The sequence below is a fragment of the Pogona vitticeps genome, chromosome 4 (genome assembly GCF_051106095.1).
Source record: "Pogona vitticeps strain Pit_001003342236 chromosome 4, PviZW2.1, whole genome shotgun sequence".
NCBI lineage: Eukaryota > Metazoa > Chordata > Lepidosauria > Squamata > Agamidae > Pogona > Pogona vitticeps.
In genome coordinates this window covers 67977501-67994496 of record NC_135786.1, presented here as the reverse complement: position 1 = coordinate 67994496, position 16996 = coordinate 67977501, and the positions used below count along the sequence as shown (strand labels likewise).

Genomic DNA, 16996 nt, shown 5'->3' with positions numbered 1-16996 from the left:
TAAAGAATCCTTGGAACCCACCTGTTCTGTAATACAATCCTGCGTAAATGACCCCTCACCACTCCATTTGTCTGTTGTATTGATCTGTTTGTTTTCCAATGCTGCCGCAGGTGCCCTTAAACAACAAGCCTTTAGGGGCAGGGCATGTGATATTTGAAAGACGCTATCTAGTTATACATTGCAGTTCAAACCATTTTATTCCATTGGTAATAATCTTAAAATAACAGTATAGCTACAAAATAGATAAAGCTGGTCAGCTGTCAGCTGGATCTTACTGTTGATTGGGTTGCATAAAATAATATGCTATTAAAAACTTACAATATTTGTTCCTGTATTTTCTTATATTCTGTGTATTCTAAGAAGCATGCCAGTACAATAATAATACTGACCATCGTGGGCTGAATCCAGAGGTAGACATAGCTAAAGCAGACCAGCTGAAATCGGTGGGACAGACCTGTCATGACTAAGTAATCTCATTCATTTCAGAGTCTGTCATCTAACCATGGCTAATTCTGGATTCAATCTGTTGTTGTTTTGTTAGAATATTTTTCACTTAAAATCCATTTTTAAAATTTCCTACACTGTATATGTAGTCAGTGGGTCACCTATTTCAAATTCACTCTTTTTATCTATATTTTCCAAAATGAAATATAGCAAAACATTTTCCTAAAAACCTATTTTTTTATGCTGGGAAATTATTCTGAAAGAGTATTTCTTTATAGAGGACAAGTAAAACAGAATAAATGAATGGGGACCATTGAAGGCTTTCAGTTTCAGTTTCAAGATATCTGACATGAGACAGTAAAATCTATCTTTAAAAAGAGCTTTTAAAATGTTACAGGTGTACACAGTACATTTTGAAAATACTAGATCTGTTTTTAAAACATACATCAAAATGCAGCTGTGTTAAAAAATGACTCCTGTTGAAATACCACTACCTGAAGACAGTACATTTTAGAGGTTGCTCATTCAGTGGGTTGCCATAAATTGGAGGTGATTTGATGGCATATAACAGCAGCAACAACAACTGCTTCCTGGGAGTCATAGGTCTTTGAGAGGTGCCCTATGTGTTGCCCTTACTTCTACTGCCAATTTTTTGTCATAAACTGTTGGCTTCTCTGACCTGTGCACAGGAAATTTCAGCTGGAGTTAAAGAACTCTGGGACTTGATAGAGCATGTTCCATAGGGAGACACATTTCTCTCTGTTTCTCAAATAGAAATTACATTTGTTTCCTGTACAAGCCAGGTTTCACTCATTCTTTTAAAGAGAGGGACCTGGTCAAGTGGCCTCTTGTTCAGAGCTTCACCTCTTCTGATATTATTTCTGACTTGCTTGTTTCTGGATTAGAAGGCAAGATATAACTCCACTTATAAATAAATGACATACACATAGCTCTGCCATCCCACCATTTCCCATCTCTTGGCAATGACTCCATTTTCTGCCACTTCAGATCAGTATGGAAAGAATACTAGGTAATTTCCTAATTTGTGTTGATTAAGCCAGGACACCAAGAGAAACTTCCAAAAGGAACAAGTCCACAAGATTCTTCGTCTCTAGCTGAAAGCAAGACAAATAATACCCCCCTCCCCAGGTCTCTCTCTACTTTTTCAGTAATATTTCTAATGTCCTTTCCCTTTGAGAATCAAAGCAAACACACACCAAGCACCAAAGGACTGGCTGGTTGTTAACAGAGGTGCAAATAATCCATACAGTACTTCAAAAACGTAAACAAAGCAGTAGCCAGCCAAATGTTACTTAGTTTTGTGGGGAGGAAATGGACAGTTTTGCACAAAACTAGCTGTTTAGTTTTTGGTGTTGAGAATATCAGAAAATTCCCTAACTTCTTTGCTGTCCAGGAGAAAAATGTTGCAATTCTTCACATTTGTGAGTAAGAGTGAGGCAAATGAGTATTTACATCCCTATGGCTCAGGGCTTTTCCACACAAATACTGGAATGTAGTGGTGGTGCCAACATATGCCATTTAAACAGAGATGCACATGGGCTCCATCTCTTGCAATGCATAGCCCTGGTTTAGATACCTCTCTGCCTGTTTGCTTGGTCAGGAGACTTTTGAGCAGTATTAAAGAAGGCAACCAGACTTCCAGTCTAGTCCAGGCAAAAGCAAATGTTATTGCTCCAGGACATGTGTTCAGAAAGGTAATATGGTCAGGGCAGCAATGTTTGTGTTGCGAGAAACAGCTACATAGTGCTTACCACCTTGCTCCGCTGATCCTGATCTTAATTAAAGTTTGACATTCCATCTAGATACCATGTTTGCATGAATGTCTTCAAGTGTCAAGTATAATTTTGAACCATTTCCACTGTCACAGTAAAGGGTTTGCATCCCAGTACACATCACCAGAGACTGTCACCTCCAGCTAAAATCTCTGTCCTTTTCCCTTTTCATGTTCATATATGAATATTTTGCATTCACTGTAAAAATATCCCCAGCAAAGAATCATGTACTGTATGTCTGAACATGTATGAGTACCTTTTAAAATGTACTTGTGAAGTACATTTTTAAACAGTTGCACCTTTGGGCACATCACAGGAAGGAGCAAAGTTTAAACTAAAAAAAAACTTGATTGAGAAAGGATTGGCTTTGGCATCTTTTCAGAACCCGTTTGTGAATGTAGCCTCAGCAGTTTGTTTAACCAAACATCACCCTAATACATTTTATATGGTACCTCCCAGTTGAGGCCTGTCTCTAACAACTAGTGTATTCTGCAACGAGTTGCTCAACAGATGTCATTCTGGTTGAATAATGAGGCAGAATACTTGTGCGTTGGCTAACATTACTGGAACTTTGATCACTTTTGTTCAGCACATCAGTCTGGCATTGTGCTTTATACCAACATAACACTATAACCAGAGCATGCCTTTCAGGCTTAGAATAGCAAAGGAATGTTATTGAAATCAATGCAGTTACAGATGAGTGAATGGAAAAAGGAGAATACTGTTTATTTCATAATGCTGTGGTGTTGTACTTTGGCATTAAAAAGGAATGTAAGGCATCCAGGTCCGGGGTTTAGTTATTTTTATTTCACAGGCTTTGGAGGGGTAGGGGAGGGCTTTGCTTTACTTCATATGGTTGTTTTAGTATGTAACATTAAGTAGATAAAATGTTAGATTTTGAGATTGTAAAAACATTAAACCTTTCTTTTGAGTCTCATGCTTTATTTCTAGATTGACTGCCACCACTTTGGAAAAGCACACCACAATATTATTGTGTTTTGGAACCCCATTTGCAGCCAACCTTATTGCTTGCTGAGGGGGGCATACAAGCCTAAATTAATCCAACTCACAAATACTTAATACTTTGGTTTTTCTGGAAAAGAGAAGGAACGGTACAGTACTATATACTTTGCCACAGGACATCCTGTTATAGATCATAAGTTTTGCAGCCTAAAATATGTCAGGTTTTTTTTCTTTTTCACTTAGATACAAAATATTTGTGGCAAAGCACAAACACTAACATTTTTCCTTTTTTCTTTTTCTTTTTGTCTCACAGAAATTACAGACTATCCACTATGTAGGGTAGATATAAAAATACTGTGTACTAATCACATGCAGTTTTTGATACAAAAAGGGTACCTGTCGTTGATGCCACATTGTACTAATCTTCAGGAGGTGACTCAGTTTGTTACAGGAAAAGTCTTGTGGCAGTTTAGAATGTATGAAATAAGCTTAAGTGAATGGTGTACACTTCATCAGAAAAAAATGTTCTGTCAGCTTGGCAGGTGTACACATAAATGTAGAGAGAGAGAAATAGGCAGTGAGATATGAGCAAAAGCATTACAGAAATATAGATTACAATACTTACGTTAGAGCATAAAGATAAATAGCATGGATTACCATTTACAAAACAGTGTTGAGATTAACAAGCATCTTGCATACATAATCCAATTATAAATTGTAATGAGACTTGAAACTGATTTGATGATAAAGATGACAATGAGCAGAGGAGGTGCAGTCGGAAATGAAACGCCTAGAAAAAGCCTCATGTGGAAATCGGTTTGATACCAGTGGTTTGGATCCAGTGGGCTCTTACTTTTCCTGGCTTGATTTACTTCAAAGGTTTGTAGTGAAGATGAAGCAAGGAAGAGAGGCATTGCATTTACTGGAGAAAAGGCAGGGCCTAAATGTAAATAATAAATAAATAAAATTAGAGTTCCAGTGATAATTTGGAAATGCACATCATTTTTCGGTTTCAGCTCCACTTATGTCAAGCTGCACTGAAGTGCTGGGCAGGTTTATTTTCAGCCTGAATGAAATAAACACTTGAACCTTTTAAATGACTGTATTAAATGATATATTTCAATATCAGTAGTATATATAAACAAATCTGTTTTCCTCCCCCCCAGGTTAAACGAAATGTTTATGACCTGACTAGTATCCCTGTTCGTCATCAGTTGTGGGAAGGCTGGCCTGCTTCTGCTACAGATGACTCAGTAAGTCAGCCTTTTATCACCGTTTATCCATAAATGCTATCTTGCACTTATAGTATATAACTTTACTAACTAAATAGCTAAATATATGTTCTGCTTTCGGACTCTTTTGAAATCACTCACTGTACTGCAGAAGAATACTCCAGTGCAGATGGTGATTCAGTGTTTGATACTTATTTGCTTGGGCAATTCACCAAGGTATAGTTGCATATATTTAAGAAACTGTTTAGAGTAGATCAAATGAAATTAGTAGGTATACATCCGAGACAAAACATCAGAGAGGAAATGCCTTGAGAGAGTCTTGTCTAGTAGAAGGTACCAGCTTACCTGCTTTTAATCTAATTATGAAAAGGAAACCACATATTCCAAGAAATGTTGTTTTAACACCTTTTAGGATTTTAGAAGTAACAGGTCAGTGGGACAGGTGTTATTATGCACTCTGATCCTTATTCAGGAGGACTTGATTAAATGAACATTCAAGCATATTCTGAGGTAGTTCTGGAAGTGCTTGTAGATGCAAACCTTTTCACATTTATGAAGGCGTAAGCCTCTGAAAATAAGCAAAATGTGTGGTAAGATAATGTAGGAACTGCATGTATCTGTAGTCTCTTTACCTGTATTTAAATGTCAGTGTGCATAGAGCTTGTCAGGACAGAAAGTTAAAGAATAGTAATTTCTGTACGTGTGCATTCTGTACATGTGCATACTGAAGATCTGCTTTTAAATGTTTCTCTTGATTATGATTATATTTCACATTGTACCCTCAGAAATAACTTATCTAAGTGCTGAGATTTTGGGTGCAACGTTTTGGATAGCACATGCTGATGCTGATGCTGTTCCATCTAGCCACCCCACTCCTCTGTCCCTCTGCATATTTTAAAATTCTCATTTATATTCAGAGGCGGTGGAAAATTGCCAGGTTTGGCAGAAAAGTACCACACTGGTATTTTCAGGGAAAGTAGCTAGTCCTCTTGTTGGAAGTAAAACTGAAGCTTTAGATAAAAGCAAACACAGACAAGGTTAATTGCAACCTCCGAAATATATTGGTGTGCTGTCATCTGTTGCTAGTTGAGTTTAGGCCAAAAAGCATTTGAAAATCCATGATTTCTAGTCCAAATGCCAGCAGCTGTTTGGAAAACTGCCAGCAAAGCAAAAAAGGAAAACCATCCTGTAGGATAGGATGTCCAGCACAGATATGTTTTAAACTCTGTTTTCACAAATGAAAATGTTGCAGGTGATATTTTTTCTCTCCCCGCCCCCAAGTTTAATGAAACTGGTGATTGTTGAGTCGTCTGCTTGAAAAGCAGATGAGTCCAGAAAGCTCCCGTCTTGAAACTGCTGCAGCTGAGGCCATCAGCTGTGTAAACATTTCTGAACGTGTTACTCCCTAAAATATAATTAATTTCTATCTGAAATTAGAGCTTTCAACTTAATATTTATGAAGATTTAATAACAGCAGTTACAATCTAAACACTTTCCCATCCTTTGTTGTTTAGGCAATTTACTGGTAAAGTTTATCTCTTTGGTGCCACTTTCTAGTGTCTGTGTTTGTATTTTTTCCTCTTTTCAATTCTTCTCTTGGCAAAATTTTTTGGCAGGAGGATGCCTTAGTGTTAGCACTCAAGCACAGATCTAACTAATAACAGGGCAAAAGTTGGAAAGAGTTAAAGGACTTGATTAGAATATGTTTCATTTACATTTCATGCAGCATAAGAAATACTTTGTAATATCACAGGAGTTTTTTTTCAGTGCAGTTCTCGTTAACCTTTGCCTTTGCAAACAGGACAACTAAATAGACTTCCAATAATTAGATTCCAGTGTAATCGAGTCTCCTATGAACCAAGTAAGCTTCCATCTTATGCAATATCAGAAATGAATCAAAGTCAAGAGCCTTTTTAAAAGCACTGTTACTACATCTTTTAGAACAATATGTTATTCACTTGTTCTTTTAGTCTAATGAAATATGGGATACTGTATGAGATGTGAACAACTCTTTTAATTTTCCCTTTCTCTTTTTGCACACTTCACAAAGATCGTTCTCTAAAATTCTGCCAGTGGGGGAATGTTTTCATGCTGTGTCAGTTTAACTGCGAGAAACAAGAAGCTTGCTAAAATGCCATTTTACACTTTAAGAATGACATTTTCTCCAGTTTCAACAGAGTATGAATAATGCTAGCATTGGGAATTTATAATTGCTTCGTCTAATTAAAATGCAAACACAATGGACGATTTCCATGTCTTCAATTTTCAGATGATCTACTTCAGAAAAAAACAACCCTCTGATGGGTGTGAAAAGTTTTCACTTGCCATGATCTGTCTTTCTTTTGCTATTGTCAATCAACATGGCTGTATAAATTAGAGAGAGAAGCGAGGAGAGAAATATTGTGAATAAGTTTTGTTAATAGTTATACTATTAATTGTTATCTTAGTGAATATAATGGGGTGAATTGGTCATGAGTCTAACAGCAGCTTTGGTACTTTCTTCTTCTCACCATCACATCACAGGGATGTTTCCAGCACCTTGGAGCATAATTTTAGGGTGCACAATTAATGATGTAACTACCTTGGGTCCTTTTTAGGAGAATGGCAGGGTAGAAATATTTTAAAGAAAGAAAGAAAGAAAACAAGAGAGGGGTTCAGGAAGAACGATACTTTGTTGGGTAATGCTTAGTAGGCTTAAATATGGGATTGTAAAAATTGCAGCAAAATGAATGTCCTTGTTTTTCCTTGGTTTCAAATTCCAGTGAGCTTTAATTTCTATTTGGTTTGTTCCTGTTTAATTTCACAAATGGTTTAAAACATATTTTAAAACATTGGTTTTAAAGATAAGTGATTGCTTAACTGGATGGTTTTACATTTTTATTTATGAAATAGATGCACCTATTACAAAGCCAAGGCAACACTGTTGCACAAAAATAAATTGGCTGTGTTTCACCTTTTACAGAGCCAGGAATAGTACTAGTACTTATAGGACAATTGTGTGTTATAAATCTCCTGTTTGCTTCATGCTCTGATGATCAAGGACTAGTTTTCTGCCATCCTGATATTAATTAGAAAGTCTTATTGTAACTCAAATTGATTTTAGTTCCAGTTCCACATCAGTGACGGATGGTTCACATAGGATGCTCACAGCCAGTCCCTGTCTACAAAGGTCGCCAGCTGACTGTGGTTGTTGCTGACTTTGATAGTACAGTATGTACAGTCATCTAGAGAGCCTGGTTTATGCTGCCTTATCAGTGTCATCACATGCCTATTCGTTGTTGTTGGAATGCTGGCATTTTTTAATAGGGAGGGGCTTTTTTCTTCTTCCTCTATCTCCTACCAGAACAAGCCAGGTGCTGTCATGGAGACTGAGGCGGGGAAACAACAACAACAACAACAATTCATCATAGAACTGCAGGGATAGAAGGGACCTTATTAATCATCAAGTCCAGCCCCTGTCAAACAGGCACATTGGGGAATTGAACTCCCCACCTCTGGTTCCACGCTCTAAGCCACTGAGCTATCCAGCAGAAAAGTGGCAGATGTGGTGCTGCCAAACACTGTTAGGGCCCATAGTTATTGCAACTGGCTGGAAGCATTAGTACTGAGATTGGGTTCTTGCTTAATATTAGGCAGGTTCCTTTCTTTAGCTTATGCTACCACAGGAGATGGAGTAACATTGGTTAACAGTATAATATATTTTAACGGTGTAGCATGAACGTCTGTGGGTCCAATGGGACAGTAACCATGGATGTTTCAGTCCACATTTCCTGTAACCTAGGCATTCGGAGTCCTACAACTAGGGCAGTGGTTCTTAACGTGGGTGATAATGCCCCCCAGGGGGCGATTTCATTTTTCAGGGGGGCGGTAGAATGAAAAGGGGCGGCGTGGGGGCGCTGGAGCAGAAGGGGGGCGGTAGGGGGGCGCTGGAGCAAGCCAAACCTGTGAAGATGGCTGCAGCCTTTTTACAGTGTGCATGAATGTATATATTTTCCTCCATTTTAATTTCGTTTCAGACTTTATGTCTTGAAATTTTTAGTTCCTGCATTTGTTTTTATGCCCTTTTTATATTTCTTTTTGCGTTTTAAAATTCACTTGCAACTAAATCATTAAATGTTACTTTTTGGGGGGCATTTCATTTTCTTGGAATTGAATTTTGTTTTCAGGGGTCATTGGATTTAAGTGTCTTAAATAAATAAATAAATAAATAAATAAATAAATAAATAAATAAATAAATAAATAAATAAATAAATAAATAAACAAACAAACAAACAAACAAACAAACAAACAAACAAATAAATAAATAAATAAATAAATAAATAAATAAATAAATAAATAAATAAATAAATAAATAAGATATCACCACGGGGAGGGGGGCGATGATAACTTCCTCAATGGCTCAAGGGGGCGTTTCTTTCAAAAAGGTTAAGAACCACTGAACTAGGGGACATTCCAAATCTCTCTCAATTGGTAGGCTTCCGTAGTGGCTGGCTCCTCGCCATGCAAATAGTCCCGCAACAGGTGTGTTAAGGCCATTCATCATCGGGAAATGTTGAACCACTAGGGATCGGATCCAGGTGCACCACCTTCTTCCAAGGACCTTTCCCTCTTCAATAGATGTATACGGTCCGTTCCAAAGGTTCCAGCTCTCCCAACTGTTCCTCTATCCCTGCACTTTCTTTCCCCTTAGGGTTTCTCTTTCCCATTTCACCCTCCACCTCTACCTTCAGGGGAAAGGAAAATACTGAAGGCCCTTCAGCACCTCATGCTTGTAGATTTCCTGTCTCCCTGCCTCCTGTCTCTGCATCTTCTCACTCTTCTGATCCCCAACTTTTCTTCTCCTTCTTTATACCATCTCCCCAAGCTATATCTTTTTCCTCCTCTGTTATCAAAAAGCCCTCTACTATTGGCTGCTCCTTTCCTACTGTCTGCTTCCCACTTCTCTCTCTTCCTAATTTTCCACCTTCTCCTTCCAAAGTCATAGTTTGGACCATTGAAGGCAATAAGGTAAAGATTGTGCTGAATCCTTCTGATTTGGACAAGCAAGGGGACAGATCACTTCTAAGTCCAGCTGCTTTCACTGGTTCCTCTTCACAAGTACATAATACAACTGTTTCATAAGATACCACGAGACACTCCATATTTACCAGAGCATTCAAGACATAGGGATATCTTAGCATATTTTTACATAGAATTAGTTGAAGATTGGCCTGGAATGGGGATTTGCAGAGTTTAAGCTCGTACATATGGAATCAGAATTCAGATTTTCCTTTGCTTACTAGCTTCACCTTGCTCATCATCTAGATTGTCATACAAAACATAGAAAGGATTTCCATGTTGGACAGACCTATGGGATACATGCTTGTGCCTCAGTGAGCACAGCAGAAGAAAGTTAAGAAATTGTGATCATACCAATACATCACTTTGTAAATGTCACCCTTATAATTATTGAGATAATCCTAATTTTGCAACCAGTTTTATATATCCAAATGATTGGTTTGGAATATTCAGTGTTAGGAACATTCAGGAATAAATTGCACTTCATATTTACTTGGCTTTCAGATGTCCTAAGAGATACAAAGTTAATGTTTTCTGGATAATATTAAATTCAGTAGCACATGTCATAATGGCCAAATAAGATCTTACATGGAAACAAATTACATCTGGCTAAAATTCCCACACCTTAACTAAAAAAAATTTAACAGTTAAAACATATATTTATCCATGTAGCCATCACTGAACAGGATCTTTGGTCTGTGATTAGAGCGGGGGTATTTGTATACGAATACGAATATCCCCGCACAGCTGGAGTTAACAAAGGTCCAACCCCTGGGACTGGACTGTCCACTCACATGTCGCTCTGCTAATCCTTCCAATTGCTCCCAAGCAGCATTCTCTTCCTGGGCGGCTAGCCACTCCTGGCAGAGGGAGGGAGGACAAGTCTCCCTGCAAGGCTCCTGAGTGGCTAACCAAGTGGCACTCTGGAGCAATTGGAGGGAAGAGAGGGGCCACCACTGCTGGTGGATATGTGAGTGGACGGTCCGGCTTTAGGGCCTGGACCCTCGTTAACTCCAGCTGCATAGAGTTATACGAATACAAATACCTCCATCTCTTTCTGTGATCATTTCTTGCTATGTTCTGCTTTCAGTTTGAAATTGCTAGTTAAAAGAAGCATTCTGCTGGACTCCCTTCCAGCTCTGTATTTCTAAGATGGTGATGCTGATGATGATAATTGTGAATCAGATGTCTGTGGGAAGCCTGTAAGTAGGTTACAAAGAACAACAGCTCTCTCTTGCTGTTAAGGAGCAATATGTATTCAGAGGCATGCTACCTCTGATTCTAGAAGTACACCCAACACAACTAGTAGTTATTAACAACCTCAACTTCTAAATGGTAATCTAATTCGCTTTTAAATGAATAATCACATTCTTTTTTTAAAAAATAAACCACTGTTTAACTATGTGCTGTGTAATGTTTCTTTTTTCCACCATTGTACTTTGTTGTATAACCCCAGATTCTTCTTCATGGTCTCTGTAAATGCACACAAATGGGTTTACTGCACCTGCACAGGACTCCTCAGTATCTTCTAGAGCTTAAAAACATGTGATTAGTAAGACGTTCCCCGTGGTGGGCATTCTCCGCCCGCCCATAATACCTCAGTTCCTTTTAGCTGCCACTGAAATCAGACTTCTTTAGCTATCTCTAGAGCGAACTTCTTGTTGTTACAGTTTTTTCAGACTCTTGGCTTGTCTCACGGTTAACGATTTTGGATTTCAGACTTGATCTCATCTTCTGTTTTGGATGTTTCCCTGTGAGGTTTTTTTCCCCATCTGATTCTCCACTCTCCCTTTTTCCCTCTTTCCCACCATTTTTATGGCCCCGCTGGGCCCATTCAAGCATTGCAGCTTGTATGCCAATAAAATCCTTCTCTTGGACAGCCACAATTGCTGTTTGTTTTGCCTGGGGGAACAACACCAGATGAACTCCTGCCCGGACTGCAAGAGATTGACCAAACCTGCCCTTAAGCTTCATTTGCAGCGTCTTCGCTCCTTTCTTGAGCCGTCAACCTCAAGATCCCCATTGACTATGGAGTCTACCTTAACACCTGTCCTGCAATCAGAGCCAGTAGACAACCCTCGGGTCCCGTCACACCCTCTCCCAAGCAGAAGTCTTCTTCTGAGGTTCCCAAATCGAAACAACTGTCAGGCTCGAAGTCGACATTGGCCTAGAAGTCACCTTCTAGGTGATCCTTCTCCTAAGAAAAGGAAGGACATTGATAAACAGAAGAAATCAAAGCGGTCCTCTAAATCAAGTTGTCCTAGTGAACCTCCTTCAGCCCAACTCTCGCTTCCATTGCCAATCCTTGAGGAGTCATCTAGGGAGGTACACAATCCTGACTCCCTTTCAGAAGCTGATGACTCGATACCGCTTCTTCCGACTCAGGTTCTGGGGTTGTTGTTGAGCCTGTCTCTGAGTCATGGCCACTCACAGGCTGATGTTATCTCCAGCCCGGCCTTGGCCCATTCTAGCCCTGTGTCTATTAGGCGGGCAACTTTTATTCAGCTCTCAAACTTGGAAGTTTTGGCACCAGCTTCTCCTCTGCGTAAATGCTTGCCTAAGTGACACCACATTTCGCTACTGGTACAGCCACATAGGCATCGGGACGTTATTTACATCCCTCGTCACTCTCTATGCTCTTGGCGGACTATCAAGAGCTCTATTATGGGGAGTATGATTAGCATCAATACTCTTAGGGTGAGATCGATCCCTACTACGACCCTTTCTATTGACCAAAGAGGGTACATTATGCTTATGCTTCCCCCTCTGATTCGTCTCCATTGCCTTCCCCTCTGCCTCAGCGTCGACACCAGGACTACTACCACATCGATCCCGTTGTACTGGTCCCACATAGGCCAGCTGTTGAACATCATTCATAGCAACTCTCCGTCCGAGGATTTCACTTCTTATTCACAGTTAATACTCCGCATGGTCACCCTAGAGTCTGTCTTCTCTGTCCAGGCGACTGTCTTCTCTGTCCAGGCGACTGGTTTGTAGTTATAGATCTCCAGGACGCTGATTTCCATATTTCCATTCACAAATGTCACTTCAAGTATCTCTGTGTTTTTTTAAAGGGCTCAGCTTACCAATTTTGTGCTTTTCCCGTCGGGCTCTCCACTGACTTTTACAAAGTGTCTGGCCCCTGTGGCTGCCTACCTTCATCTACACAACATCACGTTTTTTCCATACATAGACAATTGGTTGATCGTGGCAAGTTCCTGTCATGGAGCCCAGAGGGGTGCCATCTTCACCCTTCAAACCACTGCAGATCTTGGTCTAAGGGTCAACCTCAGGAAGTCTCATCTCGAGCCTTCTCAAACCATGGACTACATTGGGTCACACCTCGACTCTATCAAGGCCAGAGTCTTCCTTCCTCCCAAAAGGATTCTCAAGTTGAGGTGAGCCATTGCCCGTCCACTATGGTTTTGGTCACCATATGCAGCATCTCCTGGGTTTGATGGCTTTGACCACGTCGGTGCTCCAACACACAAGGCTGACGATGCACTTTTTGCAGGCCTGGTACCTGGCCCAGTTCAACCCTCTAGTACACCACCACTCGAAAAGACTACGTGTGACTCTGGAGTTGGCCTATTAAGTAAGAAGGTGGACCTTCATCCCTCACCTTTTAGTGGGCCGTCCTTTCATGCCTCTCCAACTGACTGTACAAGTCACAACGGATGCCAACCCAATATGCTGGGGTGTGCATTGTGGTGCTCACGAGATCCATGCCCTGTGGTCAATTGCAGAGAAGCTTTTGCATATCAACTAACTACCTGGAGATGCTCGCGGTCATCAAGGCTTTCCGCACTTTCCGTTCTCTTGAAGTTGGCCAAGGAGTACAGATTGCCACAGACAATATGACCACTCTGTACTATATCAACAAACAGGGCGGTACTCACTCACTTTCCCTACTGTACTTGGCGATTCATCTTTGGGAGTGATGTTACGACCACCACGTTTTTCCAGTTGCCATTCACGCGTCAATTTATTTATTTATTTATTTGTTTGTTTGTTTGTTTATTTATTTATTTATTTATTTATTTATTTAATTTAATTTATTTATATCCCGCCTATCTGGTCGGGTCAGGACTACTCTAGGCGACGTTGCCCACCGTCTGAGCTGTCTTACCACCCAAACCCACGAGTGGGTTCTCAACGATGCGGTTTTGCCAGTCTCTGCAGTCGGTGGGGGACCCTGACCCTGGACGTTTTTGCCATTCAGGACAATTCACAGTGCAGGATATTCTGCTCTCAAGCAGGGAAAGGCCTAGGCTCTGGAGGTGATGCATCTATCGTGGACTGGGGCAAGACACTGCTTTATCTCTTCCTTGCCATTCCTCTCATTCAGTGGGCAGTAGTCAGGATTCAGCTGTCCCAGGCTGATACCATCTTGATAGCTCCCTGGGGACCTCACTAGCCATGGTTTACCCATCTCAGGACTATGTCAGATGACTTCCTCAGGTTACCTCTACAGCCGTACCTCCTGACTCAAGGTGGTGGCATGATTTGTCACCCCAATTTGGAGTCTCTCCCCCTTACAGCCTGGAGGATTCTTCTGCAGTAGCAGACATCCTGACCAAAGCCATAAAGCCTTCTACTAGGTTGTTATATTCTTATAAATGGAATGCTTTCTCCTCCTTTACGACTTCTAGGGGTCTAAGTTCTGGTCCCAGCGTCTCTAAGCACCCTTCTTGCTTTCCTGCGTCATCTGTTTGATCGAAGTTTGGCCCATTTGACTCTCAAAGTTTATGTTTCAGCTAAAGTCTCTTATCAACCTATTGGATCTGAGGCTTCACGGTTATTTTCACACCCAACCCTGAAGAAGTTTCTTAGGGGTCTGAAGAACATTCGTCCACCAGTTAAACCCCCACTCCCTCAATGGTATCTCCAGGTTGTGCTCCGTGCATTGGCTCACCCCCTGTGCAAGCCACTTGCTTGTACAAACCTGAAGCTTCTTTCCTTCAAGACACTGTTCCTAGTGGCAATTACTTCTGCTAGACGAGTGAGCGAATTGGCTACCCTAAGGGCTGATGCCCCTTATATTCAATTTCATCCAGATAAGGTGACACTGTATCCCAATGTGTCCTTTCTACCAAAAATTGTTTCAAGTTTTCATGTTAATCAGTCTTTGATCCTTTCAGCGTTGTTTCCCACTCCTTCATCTGATGTTGAGCACATGTTCCATTCCCTAGATGTTCACCATGCCCTGGCATTTTATATTTCTAGAACCAAGAACTTCCATAGTTCTCCTCGGCTCTTTGTTTGTTTCCATGGCCCATGAAAGGGTTTTCTTGCCTCTTCACAGACTATATCAAAGTGGAACACAGGTGCTATTACCCTGGCTTACGAGTTGGCAGAAAAGAATCCTCCAGAGGTGCTGAAAGCCCACTCTGCAATAGTTACGGCCACCTCTACTGCCTTGCTGCGTGGTATCGAGGTTTCTGACATCTGCCACCTGGTCTACGCCTTCCACTTTTGTCACACACTATTGTCTAGACATCAGGCCAAGAAGGAGGTGAGTTTTGGCAGGGCTGTGCTGACTTCTATGTTGGCGTGATGGCCTTACATCTGATAAGCTGGCTTGCTAGTCGCCCATTTGTGTGTATTCACAGAGACCATGAAGAAGAAAGAGAGGTTACTTAACTGTAACCATGGTTCTTCGAGTGGTACTCTGTGAATCCACACGTCCCGTCCATCCTCCCCTCTGTCTGTCACTTTGTTGTCCTGGAGCTTCAGAACCTTGACAGTGGTGGGCATTTTCAGAACTGAGGTGTTATGGGCAGGCGGAGCATGCGCACCACAAGGGAATGTCTTACTAATCACATGTTTTTAAGCTCTAGAAGATTCCGAGGAGTCCTGCACAGGCACAGTAAACCCATTTGTGTGGATTCACAGACTACTGCTCAGAGAACCATAGTTACAGGTAAGTAACATCTCTTTCTCCTATTATGAGAGAAAGAGATTTTCTTTGCTATCTTTCTCCAAACTAGGCAGAACTATATCCTGTCCACCTCTTATCCACCTTTCCCCTCAAACTAAATAGCTCTAAGTCCTGTAATCTTTTTATAGGAAAGTTACTCTACTGCTGATCATTTTGGTTATACATTTCTGCATCTTTTCCATCTCTGCAGTATTCTTTGTGAGGTGCAGCTTCCAGAACAATACAGAATATTCTAATTGTGGTCAACCTATACATTTCCACAAAGGCATTACAGTACTAGCATATTTATTTTTTATAAAATTCATTTATACTTCTCTTTCATCATTTTGTCTTCAATCTCTCCAGAAAAAAAGGTTGCAAAATTTTCCAGATAATATATATTTTTAGAAACATCCAAGAGTAGGTACATTTTGGGGACAAAGAGAGTACACATTATTTTGAAAGCTGTGGGAGGAGCAGAGAAAAGATTGAGTTAAAATTTAATGTGAAAGAATAATAAAATTGGATATATTACTATTGACTGCCAAAGAGAGAGAGAGAGAGAGAGAGAGAGAGAAACATGAAAACAAGCAGAAGTTTTGTAATTAAAGCACTACAGGTCAATCAGAGGAGCTAATGCAAGGTGAAACGTGTGTCTCTTTAGACATTCTTGGATTATAGTCCCCATCATTCCACATCAGCTGATTTAGGGCTGATCCTAGTTGCAGACCAACATCAAGAGAGACCCACATTATTTTCCATTTCTAGAGTAGTGGAACAGTTTTAGCAGCTGTTAATTCAGAATGCATTAATAAAGAACTAGCTGATCATTATAGCTGCATTTATTTTACAGTTAGTACACTCTGATTTCCTTGTTGATAGAAAAATGCTTCTGCCTCTCTCCTTTACTGTAAGACTTGTTATTTGAAAAGTGTAGGTCAGATAATGTCACTCAACATGTGTGATGATATAGTAAAATGACAACTCTCCAGTATTAGTAGGCCCACCCAGTTTGTCTCACTCCCCTCCTTTACCACTAAGATAGAATCACTGTAGCCTTCTGACTGCTCTTTTAGCCTGAAGCATAAGAGCCTGACCTTCCCATGCATGCTTCTGTCTCAACATCTATATGCCTGGTTGTATGCTGTTGGTTCAGCTGCCTCAACTACCGTGCATGTAAATGACACCTTATCCTCCTCCTGCAAGAAACGGGTGAAATGGAGAGAGGACAAGATAAAATAATGGATTTGATTATTTGTCTGCTGCCTTTCTTTCATAATAGATTGAAAAATCAATACAAATCACATTTAAACTTACAATTTACATTTTTAAAATCATTTTTGTTTAATTCAACAAAAATTATTAAAATTCAAATCAATTTGATTTAAATCATGATTTAAATTGATTTGGTTTCACAAATCCACCCTGGGAATCGCCCAAGCTATCCCATCATCTGAGGCGGGAAGCTAAGTACCTCTCTTTCCAATTATTGTGTCTCTGTCTCTCATATCATAGAGGAGGGGGAACCCCCCACATTGCAGTAGGGCTGGAGAGGAGGTGCCCCCACATCACAGCAGTAGCCTCCT

At 40.4% G+C, this 16996-nt stretch overlaps 1 protein-coding gene across 3 annotated transcripts in view; it reads left to right on the top strand.

Annotated features, from left to right (window-relative positions):
* FAF1 (Fas associated factor 1) overlaps positions 1-16996 on the top strand; it is a 297114-nt gene that overhangs the window by 126599 nt on the left and 153519 nt on the right. For all 3 annotated transcript variants that reach the window (XM_020788123.3, XM_020788122.3, XM_078392865.1), the window contains exon 8: positions 4367-4453. In XM_020788123.3, the coding sequence (XP_020643782.1) occupies positions 4367-4453 (87 nt within the window). The remainder of the gene's footprint in view (positions 1-4366; positions 4454-16996) is intronic.